At 58.5% G+C, this 13,088-nt stretch overlaps 1 protein-coding gene across 12 annotated transcripts in view; it reads left to right on the top strand.

Moving 5' to 3' along the window:
* Positions 1 to 1,223: 1,223 nt before the first annotated feature.
* The window catches only part of RNF212 (ring finger protein 212), a 30,225-nt gene continuing 18,360 nt past the window's right edge, over positions 1,224 to 13,088 (top strand). The window contains exons 1-4 of one of the 12 annotated variants that reach the window (XM_070067953.1): positions 1,224 to 1,448; positions 4,341 to 4,402; positions 9,373 to 9,447; positions 12,108 to 12,164. In XM_070067953.1, the coding sequence (XP_069924054.1) occupies positions 1,340 to 1,448; positions 4,341 to 4,402; positions 9,373 to 9,447; positions 12,108 to 12,164 (303 nt within the window). In that variant the 5' untranslated portion in view covers positions 1,224 to 1,339. The other 11 variants (XR_011386166.1, XM_070067951.1, XM_070067949.1 and 8 more) reach the window with 11 other exon arrangements.

The following is a 13,088-nucleotide window of genomic DNA, read 5'->3' as shown; positions in this document are numbered from 1 at the left end:
AGAGAGGGAGAGGGGGGAGAGAGAGGGAGGGGGTAGAGGGGGGGAAGAGAGAGGGAGGGAGAGGGAGAGAGGGGGGAGAGAGAGAGAGGGAGAGGGGGAGAGAGGGGGGAGAGAGAGGGAGGGAGAGAGGGGGGGGGAGAGAGAGAGAGAGAGAGGGAGAGGGAGAGGGAGGGAGAGAGAGAGAGGTAGGGAGGGAGGGAGGGGGGGAGAGAGAGGGAGAGAGAGAGAGGGAGGGAGAGAGGGGAGAGAGAGGGGGGGGGTTGAGTCTTCCCTCCGCTGGGTCACTCCCCAGACGGCCGCTAGGGCCGGAGCTGCGCCCATCGAAGCCAGGAGCCAGGAGCTTCCTCCGGGTCTCCCACGCGGGGGCAGGGCCCAAGGACCCGGGCCACCCTCCACTCCCTCCCAGGCCACAGCAGAGCCGGAGGGGAAGCAGAGCAGCCCGTGTGGGACGCGACACCTGCGGGGCCTTCCCACGAGGCGGCAGCGCCAGCCTGCTAAACCTCGCAGGTCACGCGCCCTAAGCTTCCTGCACGCGGGCGCTGTGAGCCCCCCGTGTGACTCCCACCACGTCAACGCGTCCTCCACGCCGGGCAGGACTCTTAGGCCAGGACATCAGAGGCGTCCACCGCGCCGTGAGCAGGCCGGAGCGTCTCTGAGACGCGTCACGCTCCGTGCTGCGCGGGCGCGGGCCGCTCCTGTCCCGCGTGGCCTCCCGCACCCTCGGAGTCGCGGGGCGTGGCGCGTCGCTTTCATGTCCAACCTGCAATTCTGAAGTCCTCAGAGGAGCCCCTTCCCCAGGCTCACCCACTGAGACCGCGCCAGGATTTACGTGAACCGCGGACGGCGGGTCCAAAGCGCCCGCAGGGGGACAGGCTGGGGCGGCTGCGGCCCGGACCCCGCATTTCTCAGGAGGAGGTAGCCCGCTAGGTCCAGCGTCCCTGCCCGCCGGGCCTGCCCCAGGCCGGCTAGGGCTCCCTCCAGGCGCCCGCGGCCCTCCCGGTGAGCCTACACCGGGTGCGCCGTCGCCCGGACCACGGAGGACGCCGGAGCCAGCAGCGCCGAGCCGAGGGCCTCCCCCCACCCTCCGCGCGGGTCCACCCGGGCGAGGCGGGAAAGCAGGGCAGGCGCCGTGTGCGCAGGCGCAGAGTGCCGCCGAGAGCGGCGGGGGGGGGGCGGCACCGTGTGCGCAGGCGCAGAGTGCCGCCGAGAGCTGGGGGGGCGGCACCGTGTGCGCAGGCGCAGAGTGCCGCCGAGAGCTGGGGGGGGCGGCACCGTGTGCGCAGGCGCAGGGCCGCTGCGCCAGGCTCGCGAACGCGCGTGGAGCCGGGCGGCGCGAGGCATGGCCGGGTGGGTGTTCTGTAACCGCTGCTTCCAGCCGCCTCGCAGCAAGGCGCGCTTCAGCCTGACCAACTGCGGCCACGTGTACTGCGACGGCTGCCTGGGCCGAGGTAGGGGCGGGGGCGCGGCGGCGGCGCGGGGCGGGGCGGCGTGCGGGGCCGGCGTCCGGGGGCTGAGGCGGGGGCGGCCGACGTGCGGAGCTGAGGCGGGGGCTGAGGCGGGGGGCGGCCGGGGCTGAGGTGGGGGGCCGACGTGCGGGGGCTGAGGCGGGGGGCCGGCGTGCGGGGGCTGAGGCGGGGGGCCGGCGTGCGGGGCTGAGGCGGGGGGCCGGCGTGCGGGGGCGGCCGGCGTGCGGGGGCTGAGGCGGGGCTGAGGCGGGGGGCCGACGTGCGGGGGCGGCCGGCGTGCGGGGGCTGAGGCGGGGCTGAGGCGGGGGGCCGGCGTGCGGGGGCTGAGGTGGGGGCGGCCGTGGCTGAGGCGGGGGGGGGCTGAGGCGGGGGGCCGACGTGCGGAGCTGAGGCGGGGGCTGAGGCGGGGGGCGATGACGTGCGGGGGGCTGACGTGCGGGGGGCCGACGTGCGGGGCTGAGGCGGGGGGCGATGACGTGCGGGGGGCTGACGTGCGGGGGGCCGACGTGCGGGGCCGAGGCGGGGGGGGGCGGCCGGCGTGCGGGGGCCGACGTGCGGGGGCTGAGGCGGGGGGCCGGCGTGCGGGGGCTGAGGCGGGGGCGGCCGTGGCTGAGGCGGGGGGCCGGCGTGCGGGGGCTGAGGCGGGGGGCCGACGTGCGGGGGCTGACGTGCGGGGCTGAGGCGGGGGGGCGATGACGTGCGGGGCCGAGGCGGGCAGGGGCTTGGCGCCTTGCGGGCCCGGCGAGCGCGTGCACTTGGCGGGGCGCCGCGGGGAGGGGCGTGCTTCCTCTCGGTGGGCGCAGCGCGGTCCCGCCGGGCTCGGGGTCGCGGGCGCCTGCGGGGCCGTGCCCGGGAGCGCGGGTGGCGGGCGGCCGCCGCTGAGGCCGGGTTTGTGCTCCGGCAGCCGGGTGGGGGGGCGCGGTGAGAGGGTCCGCGGCGGGAAGACCGGGGGGGGGGGGTCCACGGCACGCGGGCGGCGAGCACCCGGACTGGCCGGCTCCGCGGGCGGGCGGGGGGAGCACTGGGGGCGGCGAGCCGAGGCTCCGGTAGCGCACTGCGGTCTGGAAGGGGCAGATGGCCGTGCCTGGCATTGGGCTTCGGAAGCCCCTGGCTGGCGGCGGGGAGACGGCGCGCTGGTGGGGCCCAGAGTGCCGGAGCTCTTGGGGCCAGCAGCACCCAGCGTTGGCAGGTGCCTGGCGAGAGGACTGGGGCAGGGGCGGGGTCTCAGGTACTTCTGGCTCTTTATATTTTTATTTTTTTGACAGGCAGAGTTAATGAGAGAGACAGAGAGAAAGGTCTTCTTTCCGTTGGTTCATCCCCCCCCCCCCCCCAATGGCCGATGTGGCTGGCGCACCGCGCTGATCCGAAGGCAGGAGCCAGGTGCTTCTCCTGGTCTCCCATGGGGTGCAGGGCCCAAGCACTTGGGCCATCCTCCACTGCACTCCCTGGCCACAGCAGAGAGCTGGCCTGGAAGAGGGGCAACCGGGACAGAACCGGCGCCCCAACCAGGCCTGGAATCCAGGGTGCTGGCGCTGCAGGCTGAGCCGCGGCGCCAGGCACTTCTGGATCTTTAAGCCCGAGTCCGACGCTGACTTCTGTAGCCTGAGGCCACCCCCCCAAGGTCCCCCAGGTGCTGCACTGGGGCCCCAGGAATGGTGGAGGAGGAGGGAGATGAGGGCTTTGGGAAAACCCTGTTCAGCAACCCTGCTGTCAAAAGCTGCTGCCCAGGCTGCCCCGGGAGGCCACTGTGTGCTCAGTGCTATAGACCTGGAGGCGGCTGGCCCTCGGAAGGAGGGAGGCTGACCTGGGCTGCCCTTGGAGTCAAGTCGAGAAGAGAGGGCCAGGCAGGTGCGGCCAGCCACGAAAGGGGCTTCTTTCCTTTGGTAGGCGCTAGAGGAAGGCTTTTTTGAACAAACATAGTGGAGAATGGGGGAGGGCTGCGCACAGGCTCAGCGGCACCAGATCCTCCATCCGTGGGTGCCTCCTAGGCGGAGGGATTCTCCCCCAGTCTTTGCTGCAGGGTCAGAGTGGGCCAGGAAAGGGTTAGGAATGTGGAGACCACGGCACTGGCGCATGGACCCTGGGCTCTGAGCCAGCCCACGCAGGAAAGGGCAGGGCCTGGAGCCGGGGGCTTTGCTGCTCTCGGACGGTGCTGAAGAGCATGGCAAGGACTTGTGGTTCTTAGGAGGACACTCTGGGTGCAGTGAAGAGCAGGTGTGGGTGGCAGGGGTGCCCACACGGCACAGCACTGTCACTGGGGAGTTGGTGGAGGTGCGTGGGGTGGGGGAGAGCAAGACTGATGCTGAGGCACATGGGGGTAGGGGTTTCCAGGTTGGTGACTAGAATCCCACATAGAGGATGAGAGTGAGATGGGGTGGAGTCACAGTGAGCCTGGGACATGGCCCAGAGGGTGAGCAGTGAATTAGCTGGATGCCAGCACCAGACCCACTAACCTGCAAGTCCAGGCTACAGCACTGGCTTACAGAGAGCAGGAGCTCAATAAAACATGAGTGGGGGTGGTCTGCCCAGCACCTGTGGACACCTGAGTGTGTTGGAGAGGGGAGACTTGGAGAGGCAGAGAAAAACTCATCTCACCTTTTGGATGGGGTGGGAGGTGTTTTCATTTTGAATAGTTAGAAATTTTAAATTGATTTTGCCATAAAATCTAATTATAATAAATATTGGGGTAGACTTAACCTGAAGTTTTTATTGTTTGGTCACTATTTTGGAGCAGTTATTCCAGCTGTGTGCACACCTGCAGCCTTGTAGCGTGTGTGAGCCATGTGCTGGAGTCCCGTACTTGTTGAAGCACCGTTGTAATTTGAAGTCTGCCTGTGTGTGTGTAATGTAATGAAATCTGTTTTTATTTTATAGGTAAAAAGGATGAATGCTTGATTTGTAAAGTTCCTTGTCGTACAGTTTTTCTTTCAAAAAATGTAAGTTGAAATGTGTAGAATCTGAAAATCGTGATTTCCTTTTAAATTTGAGATTTAATTTTAGTCATCTGTGGTATCTACAATTTTTATTCATTTTGCCTGGTTACTTAGAGCTTGTAAGAGTTGCAAGTGACAGAAGCACTGTTGGACTTGGCTGTCAAACTGGCGTGACCTCAGGCTTGTGTTGGCCTCGTGCTTAGTGAGCTGGAGTGGGCTGTGCTGGAAACGAGACAGCGCGGGCTGCTTGAGAGGGTGGTGTAATTTAGTTTATCGTAGGGGTCACAGGTGAGCTTACTTCAAAGTTGGTGGGAAAATGGAATGAAAAGATAAGCTTATTTTGTTGCCCCAAATTCTGAAATCCATGCAGAATCTTTTCAAATATACATTTTTTCACGAACATTTTGAAGGTCCCTGTTATACCTTTTTTTTAAAGAATTTATTTTTTATTTGAAAATCACAGCTACAGAGAGGGAGAGACAGAGATCTTCCATCCACGGTTCACTCCCCAAGTGGCTGCAGTGGCCAGGTCTGGGCCAATCAGGAGCCAGGAGATTCGGCCGGGTGGCTCACGTGGGTACAGTGGGCCGTCTGCTGCTGCTTTTCCCAGGCACATTAGCAGGGAGCTGAATCGGAAGACAGCTGAGACTTGAACTGGAGCCCGTATGGGTGCAGGCATGCGGTAGCTTTACCTGCTATGCCACAACTCCGGGCCCCGATTTTTTGGGGGAAGGAGGCACCAAAATTACCTTAATCTCCTTTTCCACAAACCTTTTGCAATGCCCTCATATACATAATTAAGAGAGTTAAAGTAAGTTTAAAGTTGATGATTGCTGACAATTGGCTTAAAACACTACGTTTGTTCTCTCTATAAATATACACATGTAATTTGTTCTTTGGTCTAAACTTAGTTATGAATGATGATTCTACACCTGTTCTCCAAAATGTTTATTTGATGTGGTATTTAAATATTGGCATTTTCTTCTGATTACAAATGGGATACAAAGTTACACAGCAATTCAGAGAATTCTAGAAGTCATAATGGGGACTATGTAAGCCTCCATTTCATTTTCCTGAAGCTGACAGTGGTTGAGAGGCAATACCTGTTTTGTATGTGTTGTGATTGATCCTCATGCAAAAATGCTGCATTTTGGGCGCACCTTCTGTCGCTCCCCCTCTTCGTGGAGGAATGACACTGAACCCTGCGCTGTTCTTTCTGTCTGCTCGGCCCTCCCCGGGTTTGCTGCTGGTTCTTCCCGGGTTGGCTACTATCCCTTCCACCTCCGTGGAAGGGCAGTTCCCCCTGGCCACATTCCCCACTTCCGCAGGGGAGCGGCACACCGCCGGCCGGCTCTTCTCGGGGGCTGCACAGGTGTTCCTTCAGCTAGATGTTCCCCTTAGATGTTCCCCATAGATGTTCCTGGTGCATGCCGTCTCTCTCCTCCTTTATAGTCCTCCTCCGCCAATCCTAACTCGGCTGCCCACACGCCGAGTACGCTGCTCTCCTCCAATCAATAGCAAGTCCTACAGTTTATTAGTTGAACTGGAGGCAGCTGTGCGGAAGCTGTTTACTTCTCTCCCAGCGCCATATTGTGGGAGAGCAGATGCATAGAATAAGTCTTAATTCCAGTAACTCAGTCTAGTCCGGTTGCTCCCCACACCTTCACTTTTTTTTTAGAAAAGATTTAGTTAGTTAGTTTGTTATTTACAGGCAGAGAGTGGGAAAGACAGAGAGGTCTTCTATCTGCTGGTTCACTCCGCAGTGGCCACAACAGCTGGAGCTGGGCCAATCCAAAGCCAAGGGCAGGAGCTTCTTCTGGGTCTCTCACGTGGGTGCAGGGGCCCAAGGACTTGGGCCATCCTCCACTGCTTTCCCAGGCCATAGCAGGGAGCTGGATCAGAAGAGGAGTAGCTGGGACTCAAACTGGCACCCATATGGGATGCCGGCACTGCAGGTGGTGTTTTACCCACTATACCACAGCACCAGCCCCTAAAATAAATCTTGAAAAAAAGAAAAAAAGAGAAAAGAAAGATCTGATCTAGAGTTGCGAGAGCAGCAGCAACAGCAGCAGCTGGAACACGAATCTGTGCTCTGCAGTGGGACGCTGATGGCTCTGTCAGCCCGGCTTCACCCCTGCACCGTGATGCCACACCTGAATGGATTTGTTTGGTTTTTAAGTGGTTATATTGTAGATCCACTATGATTTTCATAGTTGATTTTTAATCTTCCATGGGTGTCTGAAAAAAAATGTGTACAAGATAACTTCCAAAAGTTCATGGAAAATGGAATTTTGTTTTTAAGATTTATTTTATTTATTTGAAAGGCAGAGTTACAAAGAGAGAGGGAGAGACAGAGAGACAGAGAGATCTCCCATCCATTGATTCATTCCTCAGATGGCTGCAAAGGCCAGGGCTAGGCCAGGCCAGAGCTAGGAGCCAGGAGCTTCTTCCAGGTCTCCCACATGGGACCCAAACACTTGGGTCATCTTCCGCTGTTTTCCCAGGCCATAGCAGGGATCTGGATCGGAAGTGGAGCGGCCAGGACTCAAACCGGCACGCATATGGGATGCCGGGGCTTTAACCCACGGAACCACAGCGCCAGTCCCTGGATTTAATTTTTTTAAAGATGGGGTGTGTAGAGTCAGGTTTCAACCTTTCCTTTCTGATATTTGTGTTGTAGGGTTTATCTTTCAGTTTTGAAATTCTTCTCAGTTTCTCCCGTGATCCTGGTGTTACCTAGAAATATTTTAGTTCCTAAAATCTGGTAGTTTTTGGCAATAATTTTAATTAATTTTTATTGAGGTGTAACACATAGGCGAGTACACAGGTTGTCAGTGTGGCGCTCAGTGAGCTTTTCCCGAGGGTATATCCGAGGCTCAGGTGAAGTTGGTTTGTGGTGTGTGCGCGTGTGTCGCCCAGCAGAGGGCAGCAGTGCCGGAGTTGCTGAGCCTCCTGCTGGTGACCGGCCTGGGGCTGCAGATCCAGGTGCCTCTCCCACTGGGGGACACCATAATCTTGCACTCCCGAGCCTCTGGAAGTGTGATCAGTAAATCCTTTTTCTTTAAAGTATTCAGTCTGTGGTGTCCTGTTACAGCAACACAAGAGGGACTGAGACGGGTCACCCCCGGTACCGTGGCTGTGTCATGTGTACTGGGTTTTCCTGGTGTGGGTGGCCCAGGGCGCCCTCCCCATGCTCACTGCACTCGTTCTGTTCTCTACTGACCCGCAGCGTGCACAGTGTGTGCAGTAGGTGTGCATTTAGGTTTTCCCACAGTCCTCTGTCTTCTGGCTCAGGTCTGCTGGCCATGAGTTCTCTGTTTTTGTCTGAAAAATGATGCCTCTCCTGAATTTTTGCCTTCATTTTTGAGGCACATTTCAATGGGTTTAGAATTCCTTGTTGAAAATTCATGCTTTTTAGGACTTTGAAAGCATCACTGTCTTGCCTGTTTTTGGTTTTCCACAGCAGCTATTGTGTGTGTGTGTGTGTGTGTGTGTGTGTGGTGTTATCTGGCGGCTGTTATGCAGTTATCTAGTGGCTGTGTGTGTGTGTTTATCTAGAAGCTGTTTGTGTGTGTGGTTATCTACCAGCTGTTGTGTGTGGTTATCTAGCGGCTGGTATGTGTGTGGTTATCTTTGTAGCCCTCCTGTGCAGGCTTCACTGAGACTTCCTCAGCCAGCCTGTCTCCATGTTAATCTCCTGCCCATGTCTGGGGTCTCTGTTGGGTGTGGAAGGCTGGGATCTGGGTGGTCTGACAGCTCCTTCAGTGGCTGCTGTTCCTGGCATGTGGAGCTGTGTGTATGTTTTGAGTGCATCTGTGTGTTGTGTCCTTGGGTGATGTAAGTGTGTGTGTGTATATATATAACATACATATATATGTATATGTACGTGTACACACACACACACATACACACACATCATCATCTGCGCTCTGAGCACCCAGCATGTGCCAAGCTCTGCTCAGTGCCCTTTTCGCATATCCTATTGCCTGTTGCACACTGAGGCCTGGGGCTGGAGACACTGTTTCTGCTCCTGTTTTCTACATGGGGAGACCAGGGTGCCGGGGTACATTGAAGACCGAGTGTGCTGCACCCGGAGCTGCTGACCCTGTCCTGCGGGGCTGTGGTGCCTTTGCAGCATCCATGTATATAGATGGCCCTGTGCTGAGCCCCACCCCATCCTGGAGGGGCCACCTCTGTGACTCCCCCCTCTAAACTGGCCTGGGCTCTGTCTCCCCCAGTTCTTCAAAGACCTTGGGCCATTCGAGCTACCATTTCCTGTTTTCTCCTGTGAATGTAGGGTTTTCCCCCTGGATTTAATTTTACTGTCATTTCTGTGGGGTTTGGGGAGCAAAAGTAGGTGAGTGAGGTGGCCATCATGGCACTGCCCTGAGCATGGCGCTGTCCCCCTCTCCATTGTCCAGGCTACTGTGGGAGGGGAGGTGGGAGGCGGCAGGCAGGTGTGGTGCGGATACAGTACAGGAATGGTTGGGAGTCACAGTGTGCAGACGTGTCTCCTTCAGCTTTTCAGACTGCTTGGTGTGTCTGGGATGAGTTGTCAGTTTCATGCCTCTGCCTGTGTCCATCCTCTAATGGTCAAAGGCCAGGCCTTTGCTGGTGGTGACCTTTAACCCTCACCAAGGGCCCTTTGCAGTCAGATGTGTGCTTTTGCCTCAGAGGAGGACATGTGGTCCAGGAGGGCTCAGCCCTGCCAGCCCACTCTGCCTCCCAGCTCTTGCCCCTGCCCTGCCGGGTCCTTAGAGGGGGCCACACCCGTCACCAGCCTGGATGGCCCAGGGTGGCAGGCTGTGTGGCTGTGGCTGTGGCGGCTCCCTCTCGGCGCCCTCCTTAGGGCTGCTCTCGACATGCAGTGATTTTACCAGCTGTGATTAATTCTCGACCTTGGTCCAGTTTCTAGCTGGTGGCAGAGCGCTCTCTGTTAACACAGACGGGAAGCCATTTGTGTTCTCTTTCAGACCGATGCCGAGATTCAGGCGTTCTTCGTGGGCATAGACAGTCTGTGTAGGAAATACTCCCAGGAAACCTCCCAGGTGAGTGGAGGCCCTGCACAGAGGCTGGCCACGGTGCTCTGCCCTGTGTCCCTGCCTGACGGTGATGGTGACGGTGACGGTGACGTGCGTGCAGAACAGGAGCCTCAGCTCTGACGGAGTCCGAGTCCAGCTGGTCTGCGGCGGTGTTTGTGTTCTCCCAGAGGCTGTGTCACGTGAGACGTTGTGACACATCACGTCTGGTAATGTGAACAGTGTGCTTAATGCTGTTTTAAAGTGAATTAATAAAGATCTGAAAATCTCTCTCAGTCTTGATTTCTGATAGGTGAATACGGACAGAGTCTGCCTACGCAGAACTCTGGGCTCCTCAGGAACTTCAGGTCTGCTTCCCAGAGCGGGTGCTATGGTGCCGTGGGTTAGGCTACCAGTGGCGACACTGGCATCCCATATTGGAGCACCAGGTGAATCTTGTCTCTTTCACTTCTGATCCATCTCTCTGCTAATGTGCCTGGGAAGGCAGTAGAAGATGGCCCAAGTGCCTGGGCCCCTCCTACCTCTGTGGGGACCTGGATGGAATGCCAGATTCCTGGGTTCAGCCTGGCAGATTTGGCTGTTGTAGCCCTTTGGGGAAGGAACCAGTGGATGGGATTTTTCTCTGCCCTCCCCCTCTGCTTCCCTCTCCCCAATGCCTTCTGTAGCTCTTCCTTTCAAATAGTTAGTTTAAAAGAGAAAAAAAGCTCCCTCTGGCTCTGGCCCAGAAACCTGCCCTAGGGAAGCAGCTGCCCACTCAAGGCCTTCAGCCCTGGTCCCCTCACCCTGGTCGGATCACTAACAGCTTCGTTTTCCTGGTGACTGCCCAAAGACGCCTCTTTCTCAGTAGCACAGTCGGTCACAGCCCCAGCACTAACGCCCCTGGCCGCCTGTGCGCCTATGAGACTGCCTTTTCCTCCAGGCTGTCCATGCTTACGGCCTGTGCCAGTCTGTAGGCCGCGTGCAAAACATGAGAGCACTGGGTAACCCTCCCCTGGCTCTCTGGGGTCCAGGTCCAGCGCAGCCTCTGGCTTTGGCAGTTATTTCATTAGCCTGCTCCCACGTTGGGGTGGGAGGCACAACTTCTTTAAGATGAAGACAGTCTTGTTAACAAAACCTGCCCACTACTTTTTTTTTTTTTTTTAAGATTTATTTATTTATTTGAAAGAGTTATAGAGAGACACAGAGAGAGAGAGAGGGGGGTCTTCCATCTGCTGGTTCACTTCCCATATGGCCAAAATGGCTGGAGCTGTGCTTATCTGAAGCCAGGAGCCAGGAGCTTCTTCCAGGTTTCCCAGGTAGGTGCAGGGGCCCAAGTGTCTGGGCCATCTTCTACTTTTTTCCCAGGCCATAGCAGAGCTGGATTGGAAGTGAAACAGCTGGGACTCGAACCAGCGCCCATATGGGATGCCGGCACTGCAATTGGAGGCCTTACCCGCTATGCCACAGTGTCAGCCCCAATGCCCACTTCTGAGGCCACAGAGGCAGAATGGTCCCCAGGCCTGGTGCAGAAGACTCCCAGACTTAGGCTCAGCGGGACTGGTCCTGTCTGCAGCTCAGCCCCACGCCTCATCTAATCAGGGTCAGCCGTGGGTAGGCCACTGCCGGCCGCAGAGACCCACACGCTGCTCTCACTGCGGTCCTTCACCCCCGTGGGCCTGGCTGGCTGTGAGGCCTCTTCCAGCTCTGAGAACCTCTGAACCCCAGGCCCCGCACCGGCAGAGCGTGGGTGTTCTCTTCCAGCCATGGTTTGGGACCACAAAGGAGATAGCCCATCCACTGTGCACGTCTTTGCCAGCAGGGCGGGGGGCGTGAACTCTGGGTCTGGATGGAGTCTGAGTTGGGAAGGGGTCAGGGGTGCTGTCCCTGCCCTGCTCCGGAGCTCTGCTGAAGCTGCAGGACAAAGCATGGCCGAGAGGGGCTTTGACCTGGTGAGGTGACGGTGGCCGGCTTGGCTGTGTGGGGCTGTCCTTTGAGAGTGGCTGTGGAGTCCCTGGTCCCACTCCTCTCTGTGGTCCTCGTCTGCTAGAGTGCAGAGCTCTGGGTTCTAAGTTCGTGTAGCTCAGTGGCCGTGAAGTGCCTTCCCTCCTAGCTGGAGTCGGGTTCCTGCCGCAGCCCAGTCCCAGACTGTGCGGCTGGGGAGAAGCGGGAGAAGAATCTGAGATGCAGCCCCGTCAGCCCTGTGGTGGGTGGGCCGTGGGAGGCTGACACAGGCAGGCTGGCATCTGAGGGCTGTGCTGGTGGGAGGGACATCACCCCCACTTTCTCAGCCACATTCCAGCTGCACAGTAAGCAGCTCCTGTTGGTCGGAAGGCTGGGGAGGGTTCTGGCCTGGCACTTGGGCGGCTCTGCTGGTCTCACTGGGCCTCATTCTTCAGGTCAGCCCTGCCCCCACCCTCTGCCAGTGCGCACACTGGGTTCTCAGTGCCCACTCCTGGGGTCAGCCCCCATTGTCAGTCCCGTGCCGTGAAGACAGTGTCGAGACCTGCGTCACCTCGTGCCGGTCTGCGATCCGGTGCAGCGCTGGCCTCGGGCAGCACCCAGCAGCCCTCAGTGGAGACGGTGCCTGGGGAGGAGACAGGACTGCTGGAGAGACAGCTCCTGCCCCCGCCCCCAGCATTGTTTGCTGAGCCCTGTGCAGTATCAGCGGCTGAGATACGTTGTCTTCTCAGATTTCAGAGTTTCAAGAGAAACACAGGAGGAGATTGCTAGCCTTCTACGGAGAAAAGGTAAATCGCACTGATTTATCCCCTCTTGAATTTTCTGACCTTTTGACTTAAATGTCAGACTTGTGAGCCAAGCAGTGCTCTTCAAGGGCATGGGTGCCTGGACGCAAGACCTGTTTTTCCTGGCATTTTCAGCGATGGACACGTTGTCATTGTCCTCCGCCCCTCCCCGCCATCACCTGTTCTGCACTCCTGGCTGTGCTTGGCAGAGTAGCCTCTAGTACTCAGGACCTCTATTGGGTGTCCATGTTGCCCTCAGGTGGCCTGGGCAAGGTCGGGGACCCCAGAGCAGGCCACACAGAAAACAGGTGGCCCAGAGCCTGAGCCTGCTCCACTCCTTGTGTTTAAATAGGAGTTCCTTGTCAAAAAACTAGAGGTTGTTGAGCTAACAAAGGGAGAAGTCTAGAGCCAGAGAGACTCCCTTCCCTGAGTCCAGAACCCGGCCCACTGCTGGCAGGTCCTTTCGCCGACCTCAGGGTCGGGCAGGGGTGGTGGCTCAATTTCCAGGGCCAAGTGCAAATCCCAACTTTTTACAGAGTGCCCCTCTCAGGAAGCACCTGTGGGGGGTGAGCACCTGCAGGGCTGGTGGCCAAGGACTTCTGCTCGCCGCTCTGGGCACCGTGCTTGCGTGTGGGTACTGGGCAGAAGTGGGCCTCCGCACTGAGGCCTGCGGTGCCCGTGTCCTGAGTGGACAGAAGTGGGCCTCCGCACTGAGGTCTGCGGTGCCCATGTCCTGAGTGAGCAGAAGTGGGCCTCCGCACTGAGGCCTGCAGTGCCCGTGTCCTGAGTGGGCCTCCGCACTGAGGCCTGTGGTGCCCGTGTCCTGAGTGGACAGAAGTGGGCCTCCGCACTGAGGCCTGCGGTGCCCGTGTCCTGAGTGGGCCTCCGCACTGAGGCCTGCGGTGCCCGTGTCCTGCGTGCCCGCTG

This window comes from Oryctolagus cuniculus, chromosome 2 (assembly GCF_964237555.1).
Source record: "Oryctolagus cuniculus chromosome 2, mOryCun1.1, whole genome shotgun sequence".
Lineage (NCBI taxonomy): Eukaryota > Metazoa > Chordata > Mammalia > Lagomorpha > Leporidae > Oryctolagus > Oryctolagus cuniculus.
The sequence above is the reverse complement of the archived record's forward strand: the minus strand, read 5'-3'. Positions and strand labels throughout refer to the sequence as shown.